The sequence below is a fragment of the Haliotis asinina genome, chromosome 11 (genome assembly GCF_037392515.1).
Source record: "Haliotis asinina isolate JCU_RB_2024 chromosome 11, JCU_Hal_asi_v2, whole genome shotgun sequence".
Taxonomy (NCBI): domain Eukaryota; kingdom Metazoa; phylum Mollusca; class Gastropoda; order Lepetellida; family Haliotidae; genus Haliotis; species Haliotis asinina.
This window is the reverse complement of record NC_090290.1, coordinates 54,997,592-55,023,262: the sequence shown is the minus strand read 5'-3', so window position 1 is coordinate 55,023,262 and position 25,671 is coordinate 54,997,592. Positions and strand designations below refer to the sequence as shown.

Below are 25,671 nucleotides of genomic sequence, written 5' to 3'. Positions count from 1 at the left end.
AGGATTTTAAGCGCAGGGGTTTTGTGATTTTAATCATGGCTAACTTTGACTATAGCTAACTTTGACTACAAGCGCCGGCGGCTGAAGTGATGATGTCAATCCAACTCGGGTCCATGCAGGTTTCAAAGGTACTGTAAGTCCCCGTGGTCCCTAGTATAGTGATCTACCTTCAGTTTTTGACGATCTACAGCCTCTTTTTATATCGTATAAAATATTTAGATTTTATTCCTAGCCTACACACACACACACACACACACACACACACACACACACACACACACACACACACACACACACATACATACATACATGTGTGTGTGTGTGATAATCTACTTAGTCTTACTGTCCTATATTGTTTATCTTGTTTTCATCGCTATATGGCTGCAATATTGCCAATGCGGTGAAACCTTTTAGCTCGCTCACTCATTCACCCATTTTTCCAAGTACTTTTCCGTAACGCTATTATTTGTGAATTTCCTGTTTGAAAGAAATGCAACCTGAATAATGTATTTACAGAGGTATTTCTTTAATGGACAACTGTAGTAACATCTTTACATATAATCTTCACAGCTGACAGATTTTGTCGAATGTGCATTAAACACTGAGAATGTCAGATAGGATTTCACCAATGGGCACAGTTGATATTGCTTTCATACCTTGTTCACTGACTGAAACATTAAAACAACCTCAAGGCGGATTAAGTTATCTATTACGACTATCACAGAGCCTTTGACTTTATGAACAGAGGCCGTGGTAGCTCTTGTGAAAGTAAACATTATTGTCTACTGAAAGTGGCAACACCAACTCCCATTGTAACCAGATAACTGCTTTTGAGATGACCCTATCTTCACAACACATGCTTGTTGATTACCGGGCTGTTCTACCAGCAAAGAATATGTATTGTTAGAACTTTCAGACTTTTGACATTTTCTAAGATCACTGAATATGACATTCACGTTTAAATGCACAATTTGTCATGATTTCAGATGAAAATGTTTTTATACATCCAAAGGACTAACTTTAAACATACAATGATTTCTGAAGATTCAGAGACCTTAACAAAGTGTTAAGAATGTGTCAAAGCTGCTTCAAGTGTACGTTCCTCATTTCTACAACCGCTGTAACGTTGTATATGTATATTATTTCGTATGAAATGCAGTTAGGCCAGTGGCTATCATACTGAATATACTCCTTCGATGATCAGATGCCATTCATGGCAATTCCGATCCCCTTTCCGTTGAGCCGTCTGTACCAACAATATCGAAAAACAAGTAATCCGACACTCGTTCTCTCTAAAATTCATGAAAATCATTAAGTCCTTAATTACAATCATCATCATTGACATTTAGGATGTTATAATTCAGTCATGCCGAAACTCTTAGACAAACTTTCAGGCATTATGTGCGATAATGGAGTGTACATTTTGATATGTATACTAGTGTACATTTATTTTATTGATTATACCATGAACAAATGGGTTTTGTCTTCCATAAGTCCTTTTGTGGCTTATACGAGTGTATACATGTATTCATCTTCGAGAATTGAAGTCCAAGGACAGTTTATGAAGTTTACTCTCAATAATTCAAGTTCCTTCCTTATGAAATTGTTAACGGATATTTTAACTGTTTGATAGCGATACTCAGGTACATGAAATAGAGATGAACATCTAACAATGTATGGAAGCCTCTTTGGATTTATAAGAAGAATTTCTAATTGTTGCGAGAGATTTGTTAGAGTTACTTCTATTAGTTCCAGACATCGTCGCATTCAGATTCAAACATTTGAAAGGATTCATATGTTATGAGACTATGCAGTTCCTTAATTGATTAACGTTTTTGCCTGGCAACCCATTGCGACCATCACAGAAACATTACAGAGTTAAAGGTAGTTTTCACGAAACCCCAGAACGTTAAAGGAGTGTAAAGCATTGTCGTCCGGAAGAGGGTATGTATGAAACGATCATTTAAAGTAAATATGTTCCTGACTCATTTTTAATCGTAGAATATGTGTTTGCTTCAATTATGGCCAAATCTATCAAACTCGCTTGTATCTCAGTCGATGGCCAGTTCATGAGCATATCTGTGACAGGCTATATATTTCAATGTAGATTTTTATGCGTATATTTGTGTTTTCATTCTTATACAACTGCCACAGCTTCGATATGGCTGAAAAATGCCGAAATGACTTCCAAATTTAAGTCTCAGAACAACCGATCTCACAACAGGATTCTTTTATGTTCATTTAGTTGGTTTGTCAGCAGTATTCCAGCTATAAGGAGGCGGTCTGTAAGCAATCGATTCTGGACCAGACAATCCAGTGATCAACAGCATGGACATCGATCTACACAAATGGGTCGCGATGATGAGTTAACCAAGTCAGCAAGCTTGACCATCTAATTCCGTTAACTGCCACCTACAATAAGCAAAGGTTTCGGGAAACCGGGATCTTCAGTACAGAGTCTTGAATTTTAGACGTACACTGAAGTGTTTCAGAACGACAGTGCGATGAACATACACTAATATGATATCAGCATGGTACATGTTGATTTATCACATAACTCTTGTTCCACAGTGAGGTACACTGGCTGACTATGATGCTGCTTCATAGACTGGTCTCGGTATTCCTCTGCGCTCACTACGATCAGTGGCAAGAGGGCGCTATTCTGGAACTCCTTTACCCTGACGATGAGTCGAAGGAAGTTGTTCTGTGCAAGGTATTCCACAGCGACGGTGGAATTTGTTCTTGTGTGTTGGGGAGTCAACGCCTCATAAGTACGTTTTAGATCATAATAAACTGATCTAAATTAACTGTGAGGGGTATCCTATGTTAAGCCGTTTGCTTTGTCTGTATTGAGTTTTGCATTTTATATCTTCGTATATCGAGGATCGTTACAATGTTATTTCTTCTGAAATTTTGTTTTGTACATCGTTGTTTCTTATACATGAGTAATATACATATCTGACATCTGGTTAAAACATGTAAATGTATTAACCCCCGGGATGATAGTGTAAGATTTTTGTGGCACAGAATGTTCTTCCTGTCGTAGTTTTAATCAGTTTATATAAAGTTTGTGAATCACTCATAAATCATTTCCTCAACTCATACAGAAAACCCCTTGATCAATAAACACTTGTCTTGATGTTGCTGGAATATTGCTAAAAGCCGTACGGACTCTCATAAAAACTAGTGCTTGAGCCTTGAGATCCTGTGCCACATGTGGTCAACGTCCTTTGCAGTGGGGTTAAATGAGAGCTAAATTATCTGGATTTTGTAATGGCCAGTAGCACATGCAAAAAGAATTTTAGTCATCACTTAGGGTGCTTTAGGTGTGACATACCTTTACCAATTAGTTCCAAGAGCTGCTAGATGCACATTCAGCGGGATAATATATTCTTTTTGATATTCATATTAGTCTAAAAATCCTGTAATATACTTTCTCTATCCTATTCTCAGGCCCAAAGCTTTCATTGGACCCAAGAACACTTCGTGGGATGGTGCAAATTGATGCAAATGAATGGTTGCAGACAGGGTATTCATTTACATTCCAGCAGAGCCCTTCAGCCATTCCCCATATTGACCATGCAGCGCGAACCGCTCAAAGTCTTTCAGGGCCCGTTTCTGTCTATTTCGTTCTTCAGCTGGAAATCCCGATGCCACCGCCTTCTTATCATGTTGTAGTGCTTACGTTTGCGTTAGGGTACAATTCCACCTTGTTCAGTTTCGATAAGGATAGTCACTTTGGCATCCTTGATGTGAAAAACACCGATGGAGTTGAGATCACTATTGTAGGTAATACAAAGGTGAAACTTAGAATACGTTGCCAGGGACGCGATGTGTTGACACAGAGTATTTCGCGTGACAAGTCGGATACCAGTGTGTGGGCGTTGGACCTTGGCGTGTTTATCGACTTCCGGAACAACCAGATTAGTGTAGTTAATGTGGAACAATCAGTGCTGATTTCACGACATCAGGGAATTGAGACATCCCAACCACTTTTTTCGTTACTCCAAGTTAGTCAGTCGCGCGCCCGCATCTCCTCGGGGATTGAAGTTCACATCCCTAATGAGATAAAAGAATTGCTGCTACAGTAGTTAGGATGGATCCGATGCTAATAGAGGCATAAGAGAGATGTAGTTCCAGTAATTGTGAATGATGGATCCGACGCTAAACATGAAGTAACGGAGCTCCAGTATTGTGAATTTCTTGCCATGTGCTATGTTCACTACATTTCACCCCTGTGATCTGCCGAGGGTCAAACTGACCAAGGCTGGAACGTAAACGTTGCACCACGAAAGTGTTCTAAAACAAAGTCTACATTTAACACACGTTTACACGATTATACATGTGCATATCTTTCAGTTTTAAAAGAAATAAATGGGAACTGCAAAAACTCTCGGCTTACATTTTTTCTAAATATTAAGTACCATGATATATGCAAATGTTCTTATTTATACCTTGCGTACACAAATTTTCAAGCAGATACAAAAACTTGTTCTCCTCTGGCCATGCTTCTATCTAGGAGCTATTACATCGCAAAACGTATGCTTATACTGTGTCATTAATATCTGAAATGGTTGAAATTTTTAATAAATAAACTGAAAATACCCACCTGGGATTTGTTTCTAAAACTACAACATAAGTATTTTGATAAGTGTTTGGTGGTAACAAACATTGTATACGTGTTACCAAAGCACCACAGATATCGAACCCAGATGCTACCTTACCAGCGGTCTGTGTCCCCGAGGTCAAGGCTGAATGCTGACCATGGCATCACGTGGACACATTGCAGTTGGAGGACCATGTGCATCAAAAGGGAAACTTCAACAGGTGGTGCACATTCAGTTATTGTGTCCAGAATGTGTGTGGACTGTGACTCTGCCACGGAAAATGTTGATCGCAGACCAAGCCATACCAACCCCTCACAAATAAACCTCTCCTCATTTCAATGGTAGCTCAGTGGTTTGAGTGTTCCATTGTCGAACCAAAGGACTGAGTTTGGCCCTGAGTGCAAAGTCCATGGCTTGATGTTTCAACTCATTCCTAAACCCAATCAGTTAAAATAATCACAACGGTCGAGAATTTCAAATGAAAGATATCCGACAAATTTACTTTTACCATACAGAGCATGTACCTTTGGAAACATGTTCCTGACATCACCACTATCAGATAGTTCACATGGGGGCTCACTAGGACATAATTTGCACACACTGTACAGATACTTATGAATTATTGAATTATGTGGACTGATATATTGCTCCCATTGTGTGATTAGGAATCCCTTTTCTATGCCCATTCAACTAACAGTAACTGACATCAATCCATTATCGTGTGATTGTTTTGGGACAGAGAGAGAATCAGACAATTAATCCTGTAGTTGTCATCATGAGTACAGTGCAGATAGCAGAACAGGAAGTGCACTTAATGCGAAAGGATTCCATATCGGGTTTTCCGTCAAGTATTCCGTGGAACGCGTCCCTACAAATCGCAGATAGAGCTGTGGCAATGCAGAAGTGTTTTCTTTTGACATGAATGTAACCAGGTTGAGTGGAATACAGCACGCACGACTGTAACCAGTTCATTTTGAATATCCGAGAAAGTTATTTATTCATTAACCTGTGCTGTGCTGTGCTGTCTCTTTTTGTGCACTCTTCCCTAGAATAAACTGTGTCAATAGTTTTGATGATAGTTTGTTAAAGAACTTTTTTTCTATTTTAAGGACAAATATTAAGCAAAAGCCCCAGAGTTGGTATGATGTTCTGATTATGATCAGCGTTTCATTGAGTATGTTACGTTTATTAGTTCGAGCTAGACTGCAAATCATCGGTCCGTTTTTGAGCCAAACAGACTATATGCATTGCGACGTCCATAAAACACATTGACTGGTATTAGATTCAAGAGTAATCACGGCATCAGATACGGGACTTACCAATACAATACTGGATGAAATTGAGTGATTAGAACCAGGGGTCGGTTACAAAACAACGCTTTGCTCAAATACTCGCATCTAACGGAAATTGAATTAATATATTTGATGACATGTTCTGGTGATCAGTCAAACTGTAGTTAACGTGAGCACTACGGGCCATGGAGATCACAAAATACACACCCGGTGTTGTGAGACACACAACTCGTTATCATATCAGTATTGTGCAACGGATTTCCAGCCAGCTGTCTGCGTGTGGTGATTATACATTAGTCCTAATGGCATCTGTGTAGATCAATGGTGGAGGTGACAGGTCCTCAATGTAGTTTGATATGTTATTCACCCTGGACGTGCCATACCAGAAGCAGTGGAGGTTTACACATCGGCTGGCCGTCATCGATCTGTGTATAACAGATTTGAAGGTGATATTATGGTGGGTGCACGTTATTTGTCGATTTTTGTGTTTTGTCGTTTTATCAGAGGAAATGTAAACTAACCGCAAGTGTAACTGTGACAATAGGACATTACACCATCACGGGGACTACTGGTTAACAAAGGATCATGGCGGTTCACCATGGAAGTTACTGGAAATGTACTGGTAATGTGTGTTACCGAGCGTGATGACTCTCCACTAAGCGAGATTAGTTCTCTGAAAGACGTTTGGATATGTTACTGTTTTTCTGTTGCGACGACTTGGTGTTAAGATTGTCTTGGATATGGTAAATGTTGTTTTCTAATTGGCCAGTTGTTCACAAAAAGAATCATTTCATCTGTACAAGTAAACGTTCTGTCAGTTTGCCATCCCAGTTCATTTTATTGATTAATATAACAATAGTTATTCAAATACTTCTTCACAACAAATTGACCAATATGTAGTACAATCTTAGGCATTGCTTCTTTATATATTTCAGGAAGCAAGAAGACTGCTGTACTTCAGTAAGATCCTAAAGCGAGCAACTGAGGCACTGAGGTCCACGTAAGGCTGTTCATACATAGTAACACGATACCGACTCGGTATAGCACTGATGTTTCACAGCCATGTTGTCACAAATATTGTTTGTTCTTGTCTGCGGTTATGTATCTGCAGAGACACAAGCCAGAAACTCCACAGGGGAGTTTCGCCTCTACAATGACATCATCTGGAACAACAACCCATATGAAAGGCCCGTATACAACAAATCAAAAGCTGTTACGGTTGAATTTGATTTTCATCTACGGACTGTAAGCCAATACATTGAATCTCAACAACAGCTCGTATGCACAGGCTGGTTTACCGTGTCATGGAGGGATCAGTTTCTTACTTGGAATTCGGAGATGTATGACGGACTTGAGTTCATCAGGCCTCCAGATAGCTACGTCTGGAAGCCTGATATTGTTGTGGCTAACTCATTCCAGCAACTGGACCGCCTTGGAGGAGATTTTGTACCTTTGAAAGTTTACTCCAATGGACGCGTGCAGTGGGTGCCAGGTGACCTGTTTCACCTGCCATGTAGTGTAGACGTTCAGCTGTACCCATTTGATAGCCTTTCGTGTACTATGGAACTGGTTGTCTGGTCCAACTCAGTGACAGAAGTGTATCTGAAACCACGCCAATCTCTTGCTGGAGTATCTAGTTCCAACATACGAGGACAATGGAGTTTGACGTCCACATCTATCAAGTCAAAGGAAAAAAGTCTGGACAACAGAAATATATCTAGCATAATAATTACTCTTGTTTTGGAAAGACTTCCCACCAACTTTGTCTTCAACTTCTTGGTTCCTGTCATGATTCTGTCCCTTTTAGGGACGTTTGTTTTTCTCATTCCAGCAGATTCTGGGGAAAAGATATCATTTGCCATCACTATTCCTCTTTCATATGGCGTCTATATGGGATTTCTGACAGACATGGTACCACAGAGCTCTGATGGGGTGTCCACTTTTATCATATTCCTTGGAATCACGTTGTCACTGTCTGCACTATTCGTAATCCTGAGCATCTTCAGCGTCAGAATCTCGGGACGTAGTAATTCACGACAGGTTCCTAAACCATTCCAAAGATTCACCATCTGGGTTGAACAGGCTAAACGCTGTGTGCGACGCAGGAAGACGAAAACAATGCATATGGCTAAGGTCACGGAACAGTCAGATGATGGCGAGGCTAATGGACATGCTGAAGTAATAACTTGGAAGCGAGTGAGCAAGGCACTGGATCTGTTTTTCTTCTGGGTATTGTGTGTACCTTTGTTAATAGCCATTCCGGTAATGTTGCTGTGCATAGCTCTCCCATAGTGGCAGATCCTGCAAATCGTGTTTGTTTGAAAGAATAGGTCACACTGATGATATGAGACAGCCATTCATAGCAATATGTGTTTATATGTTTTTAATAGAGTCGCAATGTGTTTTTGGCATTCACAGAGTGGCGTGCAAACGTTCTAACAGCTCTGACAATGGTTTTATGTCAGTGCCGCAGATGTTTCCTTTGACAGAATTATTAATCCTATGAAAACCAGGACGTATGACTATTTTAATATTCTGTCAGAAACCTGAATCCTGAAACACAATTTTGCAGGAATCAACCAGAGTTTATGTAGTTTTGTGCTTTGAGTATGTATCTTCATGGTATGAATTCTGTCACGAGGGAACAGCATCCCCCGTCCTCAACCACGACTCAGTCTGGCACAAAAAGCACACAAAAATACGATATGAATTTTACATAGCAATTTGTTCGTGAACACTCAGCACCTACCTTTTGGCTGTTGTTCACCCTTGTCAGGACATAAAGAAGCCAACAGATATAAATAGAAGAAATAGTTGTTGTTGAAGACAAATTTGTCAGTCCAAGAACAGAGTGATCATACATCGCACGTTCTGAGCATTACAGGTAAAGCATTCCAATCCAAGTCAACATATGTGGAGATCCTAAGAGCAAGAAGTCCTCAGGGAAAGTGTACAATGACATCAATTCAGGCACTGTGATGATGTGCCCATGTTCTCCCTGGTTTGACTGTATTGATTTTTGCCATTACAAGGGAAAATGTTTCAATGTCAAAACGGTTACGGATCTTTTTATAAAGTTAATTATCATTTAATAATTTAATGTTTTGTAAATAGATAACTGCTATTTTAAACATGGCAGTATAAATCAGCAACTGCGATTGTTTGTGGCTGTACAGTCATAGGGTGTTGAGGTAGCGTACAATTATTGTCCTCCAGAGTGGGCACAAAAGTCCCAAAAACTTTCAAAGTCAATTTCGCTCAACCATGCTTTTTAATCGTAGTATTTTATGTCTCTTCCTACCATCGCTGAAGAGATGGTCAAATCCAGCTTGGGTCCACGCAAGTAGCATAAATGATATAAGTGCCCAAGGTTCCTAGTATGGTTATCTTAATTTGTCGGCGATCTACAGTCCGTGTTTCATATTGTATTTTCTTGTTCAATAAAAATGTTTCAGTTTTACAAGCAAGTTTGATATTCATATCTGTGATACTCTAGTATATTTACTGTCCATCGTCGACAGGTTTTACTCTTCAAAATGTGTTGTCTGTTTATTGCATCAATTGCTTTTGTCACGCTATGGCTGAGATACTGACAGTGTAACTCACACTCTACCAGACCTGATTAAACTTGCTCAGTCTATACCACCTCGTGTAGCCTGAGGAAGTACAGACGAAACAGCTTTGCATCGACGTTCCACTTTGGACTTGTGTACCTTGTCACTTTTGTCAGTAGAGTACATCCCAATGTTCTGTGGAACAAAAAGTCCAATGCGTTTGTCATTAGGCCGCAGAAAGATGCCATACAGAGTCAAGTCCCTTAGGCATGCCTATCTGAGACCTCTTTGCGTGGCTGTCGCAAGTTATATGTTGTAAGTTATATGTGGGATTACACTTTCTTAGTAAAGTACAAATTCTAGACTATTCTGGGATTCGAACTCGTACCCTCAGAGTCAGGCACCTGACACAAAGTCAGTACACAAAGTACACAAAGTCAGTCGGCCAAAATTGCTGCTGTTGCTCATTTGAAGATATGGCAAGATTGATGTTTTTTACAGATTGTTATTGGTTATACAAAAACAGAGTTTAAAACCTCACTCATACAAAACTAGCTGTCACTGGTTACTATTCCGTCTTAGATTTAAATTCTTCCTTGACTTCACCACTCGCGGCTGGGTGAGACTTTGGGGAACTATGGCAGAAAAAACGACCAATGTGGCTCTGGTTGTTCATGTAGCACAGTCTGTGTTTTCAGATTATGATTACAGAACATGACACTTGAGATACCTTGGTACAACCAACGGCTGATCTAATCCAACGTTGTACTCACTGGGAAGAAATTTAAAACGTTTTCGTTCCAAAATAGTTATTGTGTCAGCACTGGTGTATTCTATGTATCACCCAATGCCACTGCACGTGAGTAAAGGTATACTGACGTATTAAATACCATCGATACTAAATGTTCTGATAGCGAGTAAGCGACTTATGCTTTGCATCTCATTTTAACAATTATATACACATTCAATAATATACACATGCACAAATATTATGCGCTACTATTTTCATGGTGTCTTGATTTCACCACCGAAGATCAGAAATACAAACTATAAATGTTTATGACTGAATTAGCCTTCCATAGATTCTTGAACCTAAGATTGTCAAGATGTAACAAGGAAAACGATCTGCACGTGCAACCCCATTTCCCTGACACCTGAATCTTGAAAATCAAGTTTCACACACTTGGATTCACTGGTCTGTTGTGAGATTCTCCTTTCACGCGAGAAAATCAGTCAAGGTGAGGACTTAGGTAACTACCGCTGAGAGATGGCAGGTGATAGGCATGAAAAATGGTGGCATGTCATGCAGGACCATTGCAGGGCAAATGGGTCGCCATCACGGCGTCATCGCCCGTTTAGTTGCCAAACATAATCAAACCAATGATGCCAATGACAGACATAGTTCTCGTTATGATACTCGTTACCACTGAGTATCCAAAGTAGCAGATAAAAAAATACAGGGTGGCGCTTAATCTTTGTCCATGTGTATAATTGGCGTGACGAGAAAACGGTTTAAACACAAGGCTACCATACCGCTCAAATGCACTGATGAGTGAGTAAGTGGGCAAGTTTAGTTTTACGCCGCTTTTAGCAATATTCAAATAATATCAGAGCGGGGACACCAGAAATGTACTTCACACATTGTACCCATGCGGAGAATCGAACCCGGATCTTCGGCGTGACAAGGTTACCAACCTCCCTTGTGATGAAGTAATGGAGTGAAGTGTGCTACCATTAGCAACTATGGATAGCAACTATATATAAAGGATCTATTTATTTTTTTGTGTGTTTGATTGTAATAACTGAGTAAGAAAACGTTTTGAGTGATATATTTTGTAAAAGATATATGGCATTCTAATAATGGTAAATTGCCTTAGCAACTAAGATTTTTGGTGCTTGTACTTTCACATGGGCTTATTGTATTGTACACGCATTGTAATTGCTCATGATACCTAGCAATTTGATCCACCTTCAACTGCTGACGCATTTTCATAATTTGTCGCGTGTAACATATGTTATACTTGGGATTTCTTACTAAAGATAAATATTCTAGCCCGGGATTCGAACCCACACCGTCAGAGTCAGGCACCTAATAACCACCACGCAAAGTCTGCCGCCTAACCCGCTTAGCCACAACTTGTAGTCTAGACTGCGGGCTTTGTGTACCCCTCTGATAAGTGTTACCTGGCACGGCTATGATTATACCATGCCATTTACAAAGTGGTTAAATGTAAGATAATGTTATATTTGGGATTACACTTTCTCAGTAAATCACAAATTCTACCAGTTATTATTTTTAAATTAGCCCATCCGGGATTCGAATTCACACCATCAGGCACCAAATAGCTAGCATGCCAAGTCAACAACATATGTTAAATGTGACCACTTTCTAAATAGCATTGCATAATCAATGTTTCGCGGGTAGAATGATCGTTTTATGTTTACGTGTTGGTTGTCAAACTTACCAAAGTATAACCGTGATATTCTAGTTTTTTTGCTCTTCTTTCTTGGCAGATAGTTATATCGTTTAGCTTTGTTTTATCACTGTTAAACTCTCACTGCCACGATACGCCTGAAATACCTTCCGTTTAAGATTAAAGGCACAATGTCACACATCTTCGATAATATTTTGGCCTGGATTATACATACTTGAGAATATGCAATTACTTTAGCTTCTTGCAATAACAGACTCATTACCCCTTGCGACTTGTCCGAAATCGATAATTGAAACTCGACAGGTGAACAGCTTCCAGGCAGAAAACACTTGCCACATATGGAATGTAAACAATTGCTCATTTTCACGTTTTATGACATCTTACACTAAGGTTCTTTTTACGTTATGTTCAAGAAGCCTACTTGTCATTGTCGTGTGTTTGGTACAATCGGAAACTACAAGAAATTACCCCCTAACCGTTATTACCGATAATGTGGGTGTCAAGTTTCTAATTTAGTGGAGTTGAATATTATTGTTGCTTCCCATTCCTTTAACTGTAAACAATTTCAAAATTATATCAATTTTATGTGTTACATGCGGGGCAATAGCACTTGTGCTGATCTCTGCTGGTGCAACTTCAGCGACCATCTCGACCCAAATATTCCTGGTCTGTCACACAGGTTGAACACAGTTGTGTCTAATGCATTGTGGATTTGGTGATAATGTGAGTTTTTTTCCAATTAATACAACTGATTTAATAGACGGTTATTGATGATGTGATGGTCCGAGCCTCCGCACCCATGTTTACTTTGCTGTTTCTCGACTCGTAAATTGCCCACGAACGACGGAAGTATTGAGACACGACAGCCACTTGTTTTCTGTTTTATGGTCCATTGCTGCTTTGCTGGGAACGTTATCATGGCCACGCCAAGCTTTCAGCTGCAGAGTCTGTGAGATGATTATGGAATGGTGATGGTGCATGTTGATACCAGGAAGTTTAATGCGACCGTTCACCTGTTGCCATGACTTGGCATTGTCCATTGTAGGAGGTGATGTTGTGGATCTAGTCATTTACAAACATAATGGCAATGATTTGAAGTGATTTACGGGACATTGGTGAGTACATGATCATGCGATCCATTTAACACCAATGTTGTGCTTGTATATCACTACATCCCAAAGGTGGGGCGCAGGGTATGAGTTTATCTGTGTGAGACCCGTGCATCGTCGGTTTGAGGTTATCGAGATTCACTTTGAATATTACAGTGCCAGGTCTCTCGTCACAAGACATTCCTATCTAATACACACTAATAATCGACATCATATCACTTTGCAAAAATGTTATTCGTGTTATTCGATAAGCATAATTTTTGCTTGGTTTCCTTACAATGACGTACAAAACATCTGTATTTAAAACAGCTTTGAAAAAGTTTCAGATATTATGTCAGTTACATTAGTTTCCGATATTGTTTCGGTTAAGTTAGTTTCCGACATGGTGTCAGTTACAGTAGTTTCTGATATTGTGTCAGTTACCTCACTTGTCAATAGTACGTCAGTTATATTAGTTTCCGACATTGTGTCAGTTCCGACATTGTGTCAGTTTCCTCCGTTTTCAAAAATACATTAGTTACATTAGCTACCGATATCATGTCAGTTCCATTAGTTTCCGATTTTGTTTCATTTATACTGGTTTCAGATATTGTGCCAGTTACATTAGTTTCAGAAATTATGTACGTTACATTAGTTTCCGATATTGTGACAGGTACATTAACTTCACGTTGGGGGAAAGCACGAGGATGCGTGTGCAGGTCTTTCATATTCATCCATTTGGTAAAGCACGAAGACTCAGTTTCATGCTAATAACCCAAGAATCCTCATGATGGCCAATCGGGATTCGAACAGACGCATGCCCACACGATTAACAAATATTGGACCAACCGCGATCCAGCATGAAAGGACTTAACCACTGTCCTCAATATTCTAGAAACATTTATTCATCTGTTTCGTTGCTGTGAAACATAATCCAACCGATCCCGTTAGTCCCATCTTGCGGAAAAGCGTAGATTACTGAAGATCGGATTTTCATGGGTCATTTATGTCAACATGTTTAACCAAATTAATGTCATACAGCCAGATACACATGCCACAGAGAATGCGTGCCACGTGGTATGACAGGAACCGATATCCTTGATAATTCTACACTCGTGCCATTACAAGTATTAACATTTAATCAAAACGTTGCCGTGTTGTAAACATTAGTTCCCATCACTAACAGCTGGAAGCAAATGCAATTGATTATAGACATTCGCCGAATTCCCGATAGAATGATGTGAATTTAAATGTCTATATTGCCCGATCCCACGTTGTGTATTTGTTACATGGCACAATGTCGATAAATAAAGCATCGCCGAATTCTAACCATAACCTCCATTAACACTGAGTGAGAATTTGTATACATTCACCAGTCCACAAACAAATGTAACGCTATCATATATTGTGGTATCTCAAAGAAATGTTCTTCTGTATTGCAGCTCGACATCATCGCCCAAGCTACAGAGAGGGGCTGCAGAGTTCTTCATTGCAAGATACGTTTTTGCAGCCATGTTGATCCTTCCCATATATATTCTGGTTGTTGGTTTTGTCTCGGTTGAATCACACAGGTATTCCACGGGTGAATCCCGCCTCTACAATGACATCATCTGGAACAACAACCCATACGAAAGGCCCATCTACAACAAATCGGACACAATTACAGTTGAATTTGACTTTCATTTACGGACTGTAAGCCAATACATTGAATCTCAACAACAGCTCGTATGCACAGGCTGGTTTACCGTGTCATGGAAGGATCAGTTTCTAACCTGGAATTCGGAGATGTATGACGGACTTGAGTTCATCAGACCTCCAGATAGCTACGTCTGGAAGCCTGATATTGTTGTGGCCAACTCCTTCCAACAGCTTGATCGCCTTGGAGGAGATTTTGTTTCTCTGCAGGTATTTTCTAATGGAAGCGTGAAGTGGGTGCCAGGAGACATATTCTACCTGCATTGTGAGACAGACGTCACGGTGTATCCATTTGATAGTCTCTCGTGTTCCATTGAGGCAGTGGTGTGGTCATATTCCACGTCAGAGGTAACTCTGAAAGCCAGGCAGTCAGAGGCAGGTACCTCCAGTTCAAGCATTGGCGGTCAGTGGAATCTGAAACCAACATCAATCACATCAAAGGAAAAGACCTTTGACAACAAGCCAACATCACATGTGATCATAACCCTCACCCTGGAGAGACGCCCGGTAAATTTTGTGTTCAACTTCATCCTCCCTGTGTTAATTCTGTCTGTCCTTGGGACGTTTGTGTTTCTAATTCCTGCAGATTCTGGAGAAAAGATATCGTTTGCTATCACAATTCCACTGTCATACGGCGTCTACATGGGATTTCTGACAGACATGGTACCACAGAGCTCGCACGGCATCTCAGCCTTTGTCATCTTCCTTGGACTCACACTTACAATGTCTGCAGTATTTGTCATCGTCAGCATCTTCAGCGTCCGGTTCTGCGGGCGGAGCGACTCGAGGCCCATTAGTAAAACATTACAGCGTTTCACAGTTTGGGTTGAAACGGTAGATGCAGCCGGGCGGTGTAGAATCCGCGAAAACCCTCCAACCGAGGAATCGGGACAGTTACAGGAGCTTTCGGCCAAACCTTCTGCTCCCCCCGTCACATGGCAACGGGTCAGCAAAGCTGTGGATCTGTGTTTCTTCTGGTTGTTGTGTATTCCCTTATTTTTGGGAATTCCAGCAACATTGATTTACATTGGATTGAACTTATATTACTAGGTAATGAATGAGGGAGTGAGTTGGGTTTTGCGCCGCACTAAGCAATGTTCCAGCTATATGGCGGCAGTCTGTAAATAATCGAGTCTGGACCAAACAACCCAGTGATCAACAACATCAAACTACTCTACGAGGAACCAATGACATGTGTCAGCCAAGTCACCGAGTCTGACAATCCGATCCCGTTAGTCGAGTTTATACGACTCGCATGGGTGGAGAAGGCCAAGTCCCACACGGATGACGGGCTGCTGGAGATGAATCATTGATAGCATGTGTTTGAAGTTACTGTTGCTTCAGGAGTATCGATCAGTATGAGAGGCAATGCCCAATTTAGAGAGGCAATTGATATTCCTTTGATTGTTCTGCCTTTGCGTGTGTTTCTGACGGATGATACCGATAGCGCGGGATACGGTTGCATTCGTTAGCAAACACATGTTCTATTATGGGAGCTTTAATCACTTTTATTGAAAACGTCTGCTTATATGAATTATTTTGGTGAATAAAAGTGTTGCAGTTTATAATCATCGAGTCTGTAAAGAGATATAGAAAGGTATGACGCAACTAATCCCGTGCACTTAGCAATCAATAATTCAGATCACAAGCTACGCTGAGTCTGAGTATTCAGAGAATAAATTTGGGTAAATGAGGGGTATATGCTCTAAAGATTATGCTGAACTGAGCCTACGTGTCATGGCGCCATTGGCCTACCAGAGGCGTTCTTTACGAGATATTATTAATTTTCAATTTACAAAAGACAAACACGTAATGTTTGATGCACCCTTAAAGGTCGTCTTTCCAGAACGCTCAGTGATGAACCTGTACTGAAAAATTCCTAAATATTGTCCTTTTTCCGGTTTCTCGATTCATCTTGTACCCCTTTCAGAGGCTCGAGAGAAGGACCTCATGGGACGTGAATGATATATTGGTCTGTGTGTTATCGTCTTCATAAATGCCCCACAAGTAAAGTTGGCAGACACGTTCTGATAACAATATTTGAACTCGTGCCATCAGGACTGAAAACAAGAGGATCAGTCAGGCTACCATCGGTTGTTGTCTCACGCACGCACTGGAGGGCAATGACGATATAACTATTTCTTCACTAGGTGTGTATGTGTGCGCGTGCGTGTGTGCGTGCGTGCGTGTGAGGAGTGGGAGGAGTGATTACACCAAAATCGGGATTCTTATCTACCGTTTGTGTTTAAAGAGTTTAACGCAACAGTCACCAACACAGAAAAAATTATTTTATGGAGTTTATTTCGCGGCAACTTGGAAGAAACCACTGAGAATTCACCGAGTTCCCGTTCAATAACACTGAGCTTATGCAAAACTTACAACTGACCACTAACTTAGAGATTCTATATAAATGGGGACACCCAAGTTAACAGTGTTCACTCGTTACCCCAAATGTCAGTGATCGAGTCTGAAGTCAAAACGTTTGAATCTTATTTCCTGTATACAGGGATTGGGATAGAGAACCTTGACAATTAGCCATCTTCAGGATTATTACCCACGATCCTAATTTAGAATGGACCCCAACACAACTATGGTCCCTGGACCAGACACACAAGTGATACTGGGTGAAAATCTTTAGCCTGGATGAGCAGACATTGTGTTGAGGACTTTTCGGAGAACACTACACATCATTATTAGCTGTTGGCTTTCCAAACCAAACACAATGGGCAACTGGGGTGTGGGAAATACAACAGTTCTGTCCAGGATAGATGTTTGTAATAATTTCCAGCGCCCATTACAGACTTCGAAGTCTATGCATTATAAAGGATAAAAGGAAATGAAATATTAAAACGGACGAGGCCCTAGAACAATGTCAAATCAATTACTTTTAAATTATCTGCCCTTGTTCACTGAACCCCTAGCCTTCTGACTACTGTGATATCTGGTTCAACGCGGGTTTGGTTTTATTACTCAAAAACAGTTTTAACTGGATCGGGCCACTAGTTGTGGATTCTAATACGTATTCTACTACAGGCGATAATTGCACTATTGATTTAGGACTGCAACACTGATAATGGCATGTGTCCACAGAGCCGTGACATCCCCACTGATGCTCATCATTGGCGTCTGCTAGGAAATTTACCTACACCCTGCGGGTGTGTTTATTTGTGGTGAGAAGCTGGCAGTCAGTCAGAGGCAGAAAGCGCATTATGGGCGTCTGATCATATACCCCGTGGGTGTATTTATTGCTGCTGAGGAACTGTCAGTCAGGAGGAGTCAGCAAGCAAATCATTGGCGTCTGCTCATATGCCCTGTGGATGTATTTATTGCAGCTGAGGAGCTGGCAATCAGTCGGAGGCAGCAATCACGCCATTGGCATTTGCTCCTTATATCCTGCAGATGAGTTTTTTTAAGTTGAGAAGCTGTGGGTTGAAAATGAGAAAAATAACAGCAAGTCAGAAGCAACAAAATCAGGTACTTAACAGCGATCATCATTGACAAAATGAAGGGTTCCCAAACCAATCGGGACTGTTTGCAGACTCATCTGAGGGGTCTATATGTTCCCAATACACATATCCCAAAACGAAAACCCGAAAGACCAAAACACCATTCTGTTCCTATACTTCAAAACATTAGCCATTTCTTGGACATAAAAGTCCATCAGCGTAACTTCTGAATTTGCCAGCTGCACTTGGAATCCCCTACATGGAATAAATACACATGTGTTTATCCACTTCAAATCTATCCATTGAGAATGATGGAGAAAAAGGTATAGACAACTGATAGCGAATTACAAATGACAATGAAAATTGTTTAGTAAAAAGTTAGGAATTTTATTTAGGTCATCTAATATGCAAACTCTTGTGTAAAGAAATATCCTAAAAACCAACACACCATTCAGAAAAGAAACAAGCAACCATCATTAACTTATCATGATTAGCAAACTCAATACATAGAGATACACAAAAAGTCTTCATGTTGTGCATTAGATAAACTGGTAATTCCTTGGAATATGATATCCTGATTTAAGAGCCTCACTTCAAACATCCATGAAGAATTATCAATTTAAAGAATACATATTTCTTTCTCTCCATGATAAATAATGTAAACTGTATATCTGCAAAAAGTGGACGTACACACCTACCATAAACATGTTATATAAATTACAGTCGAATTGTGAAATCAGTCATTTCATGAATAAGAAGGTGAGCCATTTTGCTTCAGTTTGTATAACAGCAATCAATATACTTAAGTCATTTCATCTATATGTGGTGGACAGGGGTTTGTGAGGTACGGCTACTCTGGACACAGCAAGTGTCAAACAAACAGGTGTCAATGCTTCAAAACCATGCTGAAGTGCAACAGTCACTGCCACAATAGTTTTAACTTTTAGTGACGTGATGTTGAATTGTGATCCGCTTTTGTTGACTAAGGTATTCAGTGAAATTTCATGAAATGACTGAAGTACATTTGCATATTGCTGTTACACAAAATGGCTGACCCTCTTCATCATTTCACAATCTGACTAGAACATATACTATATATACCAATTGAATTCAGGATAACACTCCAAAAGGAAGGTTTAACAATTGACTGATAGCAAGCCTGAACAGGTTTGAGGATAGATTTCAATGTTTATTGCATTAATGGAAGTATAAAGTAACAACGGTATACAACTGCGTGAAGCGACATAGCAAGAACACACATAGGACATGATGATGCCTATTATATCTGAAATAGCTATGTTGATTCTCCTTATGCCAATCACTGGATTGTCTGTTCCTCACTCACTCACAGACCATTATCATATCTGGAATATTACTGAGCAGCATTAAACAAGAAACTAACTAACAAAACAAATACAGCCTTAATTCATTTCTGAAAGGTCACATGCAACAAAAAAATTAAAAACATTATTAAAACACAGTTATCACTTATTTGATATCATCAAAAGTGCAATATTTTGAACTTGGGTTTACCTCCCTTGAAACGAAGCAGCTGCGATAACAAACTCAGTCAAGAGTCAATGGATGTGCAATCAAGTGTAACGAAGCCTTGTCATTGGCCACTGGTTCATTTGTCAATACGCTCAGGTGACTCTTTATGGCTTATAAGCCTGATAGGTGTTGATTTCAAATGGCATGTGGTCAATGATTGAAGTTGTGCATTGCATATTTTCATTAGCAGACAGGCCATGCAGACATAAAGGTGTCAATAAATCAGAACTGCGTTTTCTCTGTGAAAGACTCTGCATATCACAATCAACATGTTTTCTTTAAATGTAATGAGTAGATTATTTACTTGTTTGTGTACACAACCAAGATTAGACTACTGCTCGCGACCTCATTTTTTAGGCACGCTTACTGCTTCAAGCTCTGCGAACTTAATCACTGCACATGCATTATGAGCGCAATGCAGCACAGCAAACTGGTAGCTGTTGAAACCACTTTTCACCCAGCGCTGGGAGAAAATTAGTGAATCATTTGAACTCCAATTATGCAGTCTTCCTTCATCATGTTTTTTTTCAACCTTACAGGTTACATTGGTATTTTTTTATTTGTTTCGGTAAAAGCACATCGAAAGGTATCAGAATCTGCAAAGTTGTGTTTTTCATTGCATGTGACCTTCAACAAAAAATGGTGTTCTGTCATGAAACATGTATCACATTTGAACCTCAGAGGCAAAGATGGCAGACACCAAAAGCATAAGCACAAAAGCAATAATGATATGCATGTTATCTTCACACTTCATTCTGATGATGCATGACAGAACTACCATGAAAATGTTTACTATGACTTTGCCTGTAAGCATAAGATAATCTGACAAAAGTCCCTCAAAACTCAGATGCTGTCATACACAGTTGTCAGCAATCATAATTACTGGATCAGCTTGTGTAAAGAAATTTGACACAGAACTGTATAGGTTTGAGGGAGAGTTGAGTTTTATGCCACTTTGGGCAATATTCCAGCAATTGTATCTATGTGGGGAATCAAACTTGAGGTGTTCAGTATCATGAGGGAATGCTTTACCTGAACTTGTTAGGAAGAGTCTAACTTAGCCTGTTATTACATTATATGTTATCAGTTCATTACATAAATTCATTACATTAAATAAATTGTGAGTTTAACATTTCAAGATTCTATTGCAAAACTTTGTTAATGCAAGCAAGGAACACCAGTGATGCCTATGTTAATAATTACATGACTTGCAGAACATTTCATCATCCAGACTTTGTACACATTTGGGCTTCAGACTGACACTCAGTGAGAACAAAACAAAGGCATGGAAATTTCCTAGGGGAAAACAAAGTTTTCAAGATACATTCCAGAAAGGGCATCTTGCAGGTAGTGTCAGTATACATGAAGATAAACGCCAACTTCAGATCTAATAGCCAAGATTTAGTATCTCTCAGTAGCATGACAGTTTAAAGTACTAAATATATGAGGGTCAACATCCACTTCACATCCCAAAACCAAAACTTTGCATCTCCTAGGGCACAGGCAGTTTCATGAAATAAATACATGTGGAACAATATCTATTTCAGATCTTAGAGCCAAAATGTACTATCTTCCCTCGTGGGCTGAGAGCATAAAAAATCAAATACATCTTGATCAACATCTACTTCAAAATGTGACCAGACTGAGACACAGTGGTGCTCTGTGGATGATTTAAATCCACAAATGATATAACTGTATATGCTCACAGACAAAAGCGGTACTGAAATATTCATGGATTCACATCTAACAAATGTAAGAAAATCTACACCTAATACATAATTCAAAACAACAGAATCGGATTAAACATCCAAAAGCTGGCTGGAAATATTAGGCCTGCAACGTATCACCCAGACCATGACTGATTTTCGATATTGCACCCTATCATTTTCGATTTGATTCTTCATATGAGCAAAAACATCAGATTTCATTCAACTCTCAGAGTCAGCTTTGTTAGCTTGAAATCCCTTGTCGACTTGGCAATGTCTGCAAGTAACAATTCTCCTTGGATGATTAGCCAAGTGTCAAACAATCACATTTTGCGTCTTATTTCAGTGCTCAAAACTGCCCAAGTTGGAGTGAAAATTACGTTCTGGCAGTGTGGAAAATTAAATAGGTATTCAAATATAGAATCGAAATAGTGATAATACTTATTTAAAATTGAAACTAACGTGCCAGATTCAATTTTTGATGAAATGAAGTTAATCGTTGCAGCTCTAGGAAATATATCATCTTCGGAACAGCTTTGTGGAGGAACAGTCTCATGGATATACATCTACTTCAGATCTAACCAATATATATATATCATATATGTTCCAACACAAACTAATTTGACGAGTCTATACAAATGAAAGTTGACTATATACATTAGTTCATTCCATAAATTCATGAGAGTTTAACATTTCAAGATTCTATTGCAAAACTTTGTTAATTCAAGCAAGGAACACCAGTGACGCCTATGTTAATTACATGACTTGCAGAACATTTCATCATCCAGACTTTGTACACATTTGGGCTTCAGACTGACACTCAGTGAGAACAAAACAAAGGCATGGAAATTTCCTAGGGGAAAACAAAGTTTTCAAGATACATTCCAGAAAGGGCATCTTGCAGGTAGTGTCAGTATACATGAAGACAAACGCCAACTTCAGATCTAATAGCCAAGATTTAGCATCTCTCAGTAGCATGACAGTTTAAAGTACTAAATATATGAGGGTCAACATCCACTTCACATCCCAAAACCAAAACTTTGCATCTCCTAGGGCACAGGCAGTTTCATGAAATAAATACATGTGGAACAATATCTATTTCAGATCTTAGAGCCAAAATGTACTATCTTCCCTCGTGGGCTGAGAGCATAAAAAATCAAATACATCTTGATCAACATCTACTTCAAAATGTGACCAGACTGAGACACAGCGGTACACAAAGCGGTACTGAAATATTCATGGATTCACATCTAACAAATGTAAGAAAATCTACACCTAATACATAATTCAAAACAACAGAATCGGATTAAACATCCAAAAGCTGGCTGGAAATATTAGGCCTGCAACGTATCACCCAGACCATGACTGATTTTCGATATTGCACCCTATCATTTTCGATTTGACTCTTCATACAAGCAAAAAACATCAGATTTCATTTAACTCTCAGAGTCAGCTTTTTTAGCTTGAAATCCCTTGTCGACTTGGCAATGTCTGCAAGTAACAATTCTCCTTGGATGATTAGCCAAGCGTCAAACAATCACATTTTGCGTCTTATTTCAGTGCTCAAAACTGCCCAAGTTGGAGTGAAAAATCTAAAATTGAAACTAAGGTGCCGGATTCAATTTTTGATGAAATGAAGTTAATCGTTGCCACTCTAGGAAATATATCATCTTCGGAACAGCTTTGTGGAGGAACAGTCTCATGGATATACATCTACTTCAGATCTAACTGATACATATATCATATATCTTCCAACACAAACTAATCTGATGAGCCTATACAAATGCATTCTCTTCCCTCAGAGGCTACTTGCCATATCTTCCTACGAACCTCTGTTCCAATGCGCCCATATTTCGCGGTTCTCATAATCCCCTAGCGGCAAAAAAGTGGCAGCAGATTTATCTCCCTTTTTTCTGTCCAACCAGAACACGTGTTAGATCAACCTAGATTCAACTTGACAAATGCAAGCAATGTGGAGAAACAAATATGACTTGACTGAGTTCTGTCCAGAAGAAAGATTCGAGTATCGAGCTCAGGAAGAGGTTCTAGTTTTCACGATGCATCCGGAAATTACCGAGATCTTGCGAACGATCACTTTTGAAACAAGGTCGCTGATTGCACTACTAAATCTGACTGCCTCAAATCACGAGTCTTGAACACTCGCACCATGAAAGGGTCTTATTAGACCAGAGGTTACATAGGATACGACAAGTAACCACTGTGGGAAGAGAATGATACACATGAAGGTTGACAATATATTACATATGGAACAATCAATGGCAAAACTCCTTAAATGTTTCAGAATCTTTCTCATCAGATATGAACATACACCTTTATCTGACCTCACATAAATGTTGCTTTCAGATTGGCTGAGAACTCTTCTATGATTTCCAATGTACCTAGCTTAAAAGCAAGTAACATTTTCGTAGTGTCCCGGGGGAATACCGAACTGATATGGTACTTAGTGGTAGTAATTCTTTATCTCTATAACACTAAATCAGTATGATGTACAGAAATTACTGATGTTTTGCAAATGCAAAATTGGTGGAAGGAAGATAACTCCAAGTCTGTTGTTGTCATCTGCAAAATCTTCTGGCTACAAAAAGTTTTGTACACGTGCTTCAAACATTTCAACATTAACATTGAGGTGTTCGGTAAGATAAATGCGTTGTTCACTGGTCCGTTGGAGCCCATGGGTCGATGTACTTTCGATGTTTATGTTACCCTTCATGAACAAACAGATTCAGGGAACATCAACCAGAGGCAAACTGTACCACAAATGGGGGTTGTACAGCTTAGAGAATATGAACAGTCTTCTTATATGCAAGTGAAGCGAGCAAATGTTGTCAACATACTTCCCTCGCCTCAGTTTGAAAAATACTTTTCATGTCAAAATAAAATATCACCATCTTTAAAGGTATACATCCATTTCTTCACTGGACTGTGCTCTCAAATTTCCAACCCCATGTTGAATAATTACTCCCATGAAATATATTTTTATTCAACATTTTAAGGGCAACTCATGGTATATAAGACCGTTCTTTGCTTCCATTCCCCTTGCCAGCTTGGGTTTGATTAATTTTAGCAATATCATTGCAAGATCTGGATTTCACACACTGTGCATATTTAGGGAAGTGAAACCTGATGTTTGGTGTGACAACTGAACACTTTGCACCCATATAATCTGCCACCCACTGCGTTCCACTACACTGTCCACCATATCCCCTGTCCCTGACTGGAAACTACTCGAAGAGATCATAGAAAACATTATGTTATCAGTATTTGAGTGTCACATACAGTATACATTTAACTCAAGTGTGTAGCTCTCAAACAGCACCATAATCAATAAAACCAAAGACAAAGGTTTCTGGCTTGGCAGTCGGACAAGCTCTGCACCGTGAAGTATAAGGTCTTCCTGGATCATCTAACCAAGACGCCTGCATCAACTGTATCCTTGACAACCAAGTCTCATATATTCCAAAGAACAGTGTCAGCTGTGCTCAAGACAACTGGATCCCTTGTACCCCCACACCTCGGTCACCCATTCCCTTGACAACTTGGTGCTGATACTGCTGACATTCCATCTCTTACGTCCAAAGGATGTATATATCAGACTGCCACAAAGTGAAAGATGAAGGATGCCATGATGAAGATATCACTCTATGTAGTTATTCAAAGCATCATCTCTACACAAAAATATCTCTAAATGACCCACATCACACAAAGTTCCATTTATCCCTGATAAATATAAAAAAGATTTTCTGGAATATTTTTCAAAAATAACATATGCATAAATAACACTGATTTCACACATGAGGTTTTGATTTTATGATTTAAATGTCACATAGAATGGTGAAATATGAGTTCCTTGCACACACAAACAACAAAAACATGGAGTACCAATCAAATCTTCTCATATGTCGCTTCAGTCTTGAATCCTCGGAATGTGAAATACACTCCTTCCTGCAATATATAATAAGAAAAGAGTGGGATTGAATGCCATAACAAACAGCAGTTTAAAATTCTGAAGGAAGTGCCATAGCCACTCTGCCCTTCTGATAAAAGTTTGCCTAAATGGTGCCAACAAGAAAATGTATTGTTCTTGAATATTCTGGAGACAGTGGAGTAGCCTAGTGGATAAAGCATTTGCTCATCAGGCTGAAGGTCTGGGTTCTATTCCCCACATGGGCAGAATGTGAGAAGCCCATTTCAGGTGCCCCCTGCTGTAATAGGCGCACCTAGCAATGACCTCTCACTCACTCACAGAATATTTTTGGGGGGGCACTGTAGTATATCA

The 25,671-nt window shown here is 39.6% G+C and overlaps 3 protein-coding genes across 4 annotated transcripts in view; 2 read left to right on the top strand and 1 right to left on the bottom strand.

The window, feature by feature from the left end:
• The first annotated feature begins 6,961 nt into the window (after nt 1-6,961).
• Nucleotides 6,962-8,191, top strand: LOC137255561 (neuronal acetylcholine receptor subunit alpha-7-like). The gene has a single exon (XM_067792986.1). The coding sequence runs from the start codon at nt 6,962-6,964 to the stop codon at nt 8,189-8,191; it is 1,230 nt and encodes a 409-aa protein (XP_067649087.1).
• Nucleotides 8,192-10,663: 2,472 nt separating this feature from the next.
• LOC137256108 (neuronal acetylcholine receptor subunit alpha-7-like) lies at nt 10,664-16,239 on the top strand. Of its 2 annotated transcripts, none has more exons than XM_067793806.1 (2): nt 10,664-10,691; nt 14,419-16,236. In XM_067793806.1, exon 2 carries the CDS (start codon nt 14,489-14,491, stop codon nt 15,719-15,721), a length of 1,233 nt encoding a protein of 410 aa, XP_067649907.1. In that variant the 5' UTR covers nt 10,664-10,691; nt 14,419-14,488; the 3' UTR covers nt 15,722-16,236. The 2 variants fall into 2 exon arrangements, with proteins under 2 accessions (XP_067649907.1, XP_067649908.1); XM_067793807.1 differs by lacking the exon at nt 10,664-10,691 and adding an exon at nt 12,831-13,003 and having other exon boundaries at nt 14,419-16,239.
• Nucleotides 16,240-20,219: 3,980 nt separating this feature from the next.
• Nucleotides 20,220-25,671, bottom strand: part of LOC137256107 (cation-dependent mannose-6-phosphate receptor-like) — a 30,383-nt gene continuing 24,931 nt past the window's right edge. Inside the window, exon 7 of the mRNA XM_067793805.1 lies at nt 20,220-25,337. Within this exon, the coding sequence (XP_067649906.1) occupies nt 25,278-25,337 (60 nt within the window). The 3' untranslated portion in view covers nt 20,220-25,277. The remainder of the gene's footprint in view (nt 25,338-25,671) is intronic.

Bases quoted from the DNA above. Each gene is read 5' to 3' on its own strand.
- LOC137255561 (XM_067792986.1), top strand. From the start codon at position 6,962: ATGTTGTCACAAATATTGTTTGTTCTTGTCTGCGGTTATGTATCTGCA.
- LOC137256108 (XM_067793807.1), top strand. From the start codon at position 14,489: ATGTTGATCCTTCCCATATATATTCTGGTTGTTGGTTTTGTCTCGGTT.